At 50.1% G+C, this 5991-nt stretch overlaps 1 protein-coding gene across 1 annotated transcript in view; it reads right to left on the bottom strand.

The window, feature by feature from the left end:
- Pgd (phosphogluconate dehydrogenase) overlaps positions 1 to 5991 on the bottom strand; it is a 17867-nt gene that overhangs the window by 9180 nt on the left and 2696 nt on the right. The window contains exons 4-7 of the mRNA XM_005353705.2: positions 4818 to 4883; positions 3998 to 4116; positions 3060 to 3129; positions 850 to 984 (exon numbers count right to left, since the gene is read on the bottom strand). Coding sequence (XP_005353762.1) covers positions 850 to 984; positions 3060 to 3129; positions 3998 to 4116; positions 4818 to 4883 — 390 coding nt within the window. The remainder of the gene's footprint in view (positions 1 to 849; positions 985 to 3059; positions 3130 to 3997; positions 4117 to 4817; positions 4884 to 5991) is intronic.

Below are 5991 nucleotides of genomic sequence, written 5' to 3'. Positions count from 1 at the left end.
CTGAGCCATCTCTCCAGCCCAAAAGGTCCCATTTTGACAGATTACCCTGGAATGTCTCCAGGCAGGATGGAAAGGGGCGGGGCTGTGCAGTATGTGGTGAAGTGCAGTGAGATGCTATGGTAGGATCCAGGAGATGTGCACACACAATATGACAGTGAGGGTCTTCAGTATTAGAACATTTTCATAAGAAAATGTGAGGAAAATGCTTACGCTTCTCCACTGAGATGAACTTAAAATTTTTTAAAGGTTTATAAATATATTTAATTCTTACGTTTGGGTGTTTTGCCTGAATGTATGCAAGGCCCACAGAGGTCAAAGAGGACATCAGATACCCTGAACAAGAGTTACTTGGCCCTCCGCCTGGGTTCTGGAAACCCAACCCTTCCAGTCTTCTGTGAGAGCACCAAGTACTCTACTGCTGAGCTCTCTCCCTGGCCCTCGGAGGAACTATCAGGAGTAACTTCCAGAGCTCTAGTCCTAACTTGATCAACAAGGACAGCCACTACCCCCTCACGGAGCAAAGGTAGGAGTGAGAAAGAGAATAAGGACTGGGATGGGCTCTGTGACAGAGTCCTTGCCTACCATGCCTAAGGCCAGGCCCTGGGTTCCACAGGGAGGGCCGCATACGAGGTGAGGTGACACACCGTGCTGACAAAGCCTGGCTCACTAAGTGCAGACAATGATTACTGCTTCTTGGCTGGATATCACATTTTATGATGCCATTACCACAGCTTCCCTTACATTAGGTTGAGTCCAAGTGGGCCACCAGACAGCCAGATAAACAGGAAGGAGGAAGTCTTAATTGTCAGGGGCAAGGTCTCCCTCATCCGGTCAGTGCCTGGGACTCACCTGGGCCATCTCCTCGTGCCGCATGCCCAGAACGTCCTTCATCAGGTGGTAAGCCTCGCAGATCAGCTGCATGTCGCCATACTCGATCCCGTTATGCACCATCTTCACAAAGTGACCAGCCCCCTCGTCTCCCACCTGTCGGGGCAATCAGCAGCAAGAGGCCTTCAGAGCAATAGACTATACAAGAGAAGTCTCAGAAGACACAGAAGAAGACTTCAGAATGGCTCCATCTCATACAATAGCATGAGAAAACAGCATTTTTAATAGGAATCCCCCAATATACCTGAGCTCTTTAGTCTGTATTTCCCACTATTAAAAGCAACTCCCTATTCCCCAGCTCCAGCCACAAGTTAAAGTCGCCCTGGTCTTCAAGTTGCCACATTTCTAGCAACTGCTGCTTAAATTACTTGTATCTTTCCTAGACACAAATGTAATGCTGTTGTTTCTCACAGCTGGGGGTAAAGTACCCTTCTAACAAGGTACCGCCTTGACCTTTCAAGTCCAGAAATGCATTCCCTTGTGGTCCTGTCACTGGCAAGGTACTGGCTAAGCTGGTAGGATGTATCCAGGATTTATCACGGGGACTTTACGAAGGGCTTTTCAGTCTTTTCTGATCAACGCTCTGCTCTCTAGAGAGGCCACCTCTGAAAACTGTCCAATGGACAGGGAACAAGAACGAGCGCAGCAGAGTCAAGAGCATCACGGCACAGGCTCTGCAGTCCACAGCAGGCAGCTGGGACAGTCTTCCTGGTCGCTGCTGTGTCGACACTGTGATGCTTCTATCAGAGGCTTCCTTTTATCGCTGATCTGCCCCTTCCGATTGGGACACTAACTGCAATGTGAGGACATCTTACTTCACCCTCCTGTTGCTCCAGCACTGGACAAGCCTACGGTCACCTCCTTTCAGTCTCTACCATATGGCCTGAACCCAAGCTTTAGCCCACGGCAGTCAACTCTGACTGTGTCAAGACCCACAAGTGCGAGCTGGCTTTTCCTTTTGACTCTTCCTAGAGGGAGTTAGAGGAAGGTACCGTGACTGTACTCTAAAGGTTCTACTCTGCCATCAGGGAAGGAATTCCTTCCACTAAGAAGACCGGAAAGTTTGGACGACTTTTACATCACCTTAGCAGAGGGTGATTGAACTTGGCACTGGCCCCTGGGGAAGGGCAGCCACCAAAGCTGGCAGGTCAGTGGGAGGGTTTCCCTTATGCCCAAGGCTGGGCCCTTAGGTTATCCCTATCTCAATCATACACATTACTAAAATGACCAAGTGGGCAGATAAAATAACAGGTATAAAAAGGGAGCTAGGTGTGGTGGTGCACAGGTCTGTAATTCAGGAGACTGATGAAGGAGCACCAAGGGCCCAAGGCCTGCTTGGCTACGCAGTGAGGAGACCCTGAGTGCTGGGGATGGTCAGGTGATCCAGAGGTGAAGGTGCTCGCTCCCAAGCGGGACGACCTGAGCTTGATTCCAGCACCCACACGGTGGAAGGAGAGAACCGACTTCTATAAACTGTCCTCTGACGTCTACACGTAGCCTCAAGTTCTCCCGTGCATGTATGTCAGATAGACAGGTACAACTCAAAGACAGACAGACAGAGAAAATGGAGGGGGAAAAGGAAGAAAAGGGAAAAAAAAGGAAAATTAAAGGAAAGGAAAAGAGGAAGAAAATCTGGTGAGAGCATCGAGATTGTCAAGGGCAACTGGGGATTTCTCAGACAAATCCTCCTGCAGTGACCTGTCCCAGGTCACACCATCGGCAAACAAAGACTCTCACTGGCAACTCTTGCCGCCGAGCCTGATGTGCTTTCCCATACATGGCACTGGCTTAAGCCACAGCGGGATATTTATTTTCCAAACAGGAGGGAGAGTGCCTATGACCAGATTCCTCAGATCCTCACGGCCTGAGACACCGGCGTGACACGGCAGCAGGCCCGCTCTAACCCCAGCGTTCTCTGTAACGACCCCTGCTCCCCGGCTCCTATTGATGAAGCCCTCCTGTTAGGAGGACTGAGGATCAGCTCTTAACACAGTAGCATCCAGGCCCTGAAGGGCTTGTTAGGGCACAACACCATCAGACAGGCAGGGATGTGCTTCTGGCACCAGCGGGGCAGTGACTTAGATGGAAACTTAGAGCGGAAAGCTTAGCACTGGGACCACGGTGGTCTTTCTCCAGCCCTGCGGTTGGTCAGTGGGGAGCCCAGAACTTGCCCAGTCACAGCAGGGTTCTCCAGTTCCTACTTTTGCGGCGATGGCTTGGAAGATCGTCTTGATGTGGGGCCTGTGGAAAGGGGAAGTACAGTTCAGCCAACAAGAGAAGGCCGAGCTTTGGGGTCAGTGCTCAAGGACACTGCTCTGAGAGTAATGGATGTGCTCAGCTTCCCAGAGAAGCCCCAGTCCCCACTGCTGACAGGTGTGGACTCCACACCCCGGAGAGGAGGCCACAGAACACCCGAGTCAACACAGAGGAACAGACAAGGCGGAAGCACCACGGAAGCACCAGAAGAAGGCAAGGGATGTGGCGCAGTGGTAAAGTGCACATCTAACATGCACGAAGCCTTGGGTTCCGATTCAGAATCTTGCTACCCTAACCCCCACAAAGCACCAGAAGACTCTTCTGTCACTTTATCAGAAGAAGCCAAGACTCCAACCCAAGCCATACAAGATCATCCTCAAAGACACCCTCCCCAATGATGTCTGCTACCAGGATCAGAGAGCATGCAGGGCCATGGACTGCGGTACAGGGAGAGACGCTCCTCTCTGGAGCAAAAGCAGCTCTCCATTTCACCCCGCCCTCACTCTTGGCTCACAGGAACCCCAAGACCTTCTCACTATGCTGCCCTCTACCAAAGAAAAGGGCATCATCTCAAACTTTTTGGTACAGACCCTCAAGCCCGACACCTGCAAAGTCAACGCTTAGGACCAGGCTAAGGTATAGCTGTCTCTATGCCAGTGACCTATCTGACAGGACAGGTAAGAGGAAAGCAAGCACGCACATGACGTAAGAACAAACTGTCCAGATGGCAAAGCTGTGCCCAGTGCATAGTTCTAACCCCCGTCTCCACAGATCAAGCACAGAACTGTCTCCCCGTCCTGTTCACACCAGGCCGGGCCTGCACGGAAATGCACGTGGTGCTGATGGTACTCACCAGGCCTCTTTGTTTCCTCCTGGCATTAGGGAGGGCCCGTACCGAGCCCCTTCCTCACCACCACTGACTCCACTCCCCACAAACAGGATCCCCTTAGCCTTGAGGTCCCGGCATCGTCTCTAAAAGAGAGAAAAGCAATTTTAGTGTTTTCTCACAAAAATAAATTCTTTTTGATGAATGAGAGGAGGTGGAAGGCCAATACAGAGAGCTCCAGTTTGCTAGTAAATGACCTAAGGGAATAGGAGCAGCCAAGCATTCGAGAGTCTAGACACCCAGTCTGGAGGGCTGAGCTTTAAAACAGTAATGGACTCCTGGAAGTCACTCGGGAGGCTACAAACACAGGAGGATTACAAGTTACAGGCCCTGTAAAAAACTTAAAAGAAAAACCTGAATTTTGAGAAACCTATACCACCCCCAAGGGGGCTCCCATCTTAAAGGAACAGACCGTACAGGGTAAAATGCAGGGAAGAAAGGGTGTAGTGGGTGAGCCACACGTGTCACACTTTAACACAAGACTCGCCTGAGGTCAAAGGGCAGCGCTTCTCAGCCATGCCACATTGTGGCATGCTTCGCATTATAGAAGGCAGAGATTATGCAGAAAAGCTCTCAGCCTGTTGTATCTAAGCCATCGTCTCTTGAGTCTCACACACACACACACACACACACACACGCGAGCGCAGCAAAGGCTGAGATCTAGCCCGCCAGCACCGATCCCCAAAGGATCACGAGACAGTTCTCTCTGCTGTCACATTTACAATGCTAACGTTTCTTTCTAGAACGTTCTCAAGACCCGAGAGAATTTGGACTGAAGAACACTTACTGTTGTATCCCGGTATTCAGAATTTCCTCCATCAATGATGATATCACCAGTGTCCAACAGTGGCACCTGTAACCAAATACTAGCTTAGGGTGGACCAAGGACAGAAATAAAACATACCTAGAACACTAAAAACAAGAATGTATCCCAAAGAAACAGCAGTAAGGCATTCACTATGTATACTCCAAAAATCTCTGCCTCTAACAGCAGCTTTAACTTGGAAGCTACTAACCCAGTCAGACCCTCCACAACATACTCCCCCTCTCCCCTTCCTTCCTTGCCGGGATCTCACTGTGCAGCCCTGGGTGGCCTCACTCACAGAGATCCACCCACCTCGCTTTTGGAGCGTTGGGATTAGAGGTGAGCGTCTCCGAGCCCGGCCAGCTTATGCTTTACCTCCCAGTCTCCCCTGACACAGCTCCGCTTGAGAGCGCTTCAGTACTTTCCTACGTTGAAGAAAACTCAACCAGCTTTCAGCCCCCGTTTGGGAGGAAGGGCGGGCAGTTGGCACCTTGCTGTACAGGGAGCTTTGTCTGTTATCACAGCGATCTTCCTACCCAAGTCACCTATTTAAACAGCAGCGAACTAGTTAGATTTTCTCTCTTGGACACAAACCCAATGGCAGCACTCTTCCGTAGACACACACGGAAGCCCTTCCCTCTACAATCACGTGGTTTCCAGCAGCACTCCTGCAGCAAGTACCTTTCTTCCCCGGGAGCTATTGCACAATTATTTCTGAGGACCTAAATCATTTTTCTACGTGTTCTCTTTCATTCATAAGCGTATTTCTTGTCTCTACAAAGATATTCTTGCTAAAGCCAAGGTACAAAGGTGTTAAAAAAGAGCAACGATCTATGAATCTTTTATATGAATACCGAAGTGCGGGGAACCTCATGTCTAAACAAAACCCATTTTGGCCACTACGGTTTACTAGTGAGTAGCACTAAATATTCATAAATGTTAGTCAACACTGCAAGACACCAGAGCTGGGAATACATACATCTCAGTGTGAGAGTGGGCTCAGAAGGTGGAAGGCCTTGGGTTCTACTTCTCAGGACCAAAACAGAAACAGTAACACAGACAGGTATGATAGATGGTGCCTATAATCCTAGCACTAAGTAGGCCGGGGCAGGAGGATTGTCAAGATCCAGGCCAGTGCCAGGCGATGGTGGTGCAC

Source organism: Microtus ochrogaster, chromosome 10 (genome assembly GCF_000317375.1).
Source record: "Microtus ochrogaster isolate Prairie Vole_2 chromosome 10, MicOch1.0, whole genome shotgun sequence".
NCBI classification, from domain to species: Eukaryota; Metazoa; Chordata; class Mammalia; order Rodentia; family Cricetidae; genus Microtus; species Microtus ochrogaster.
This window is presented reverse-complemented; position numbering and strand designations above follow the sequence as displayed.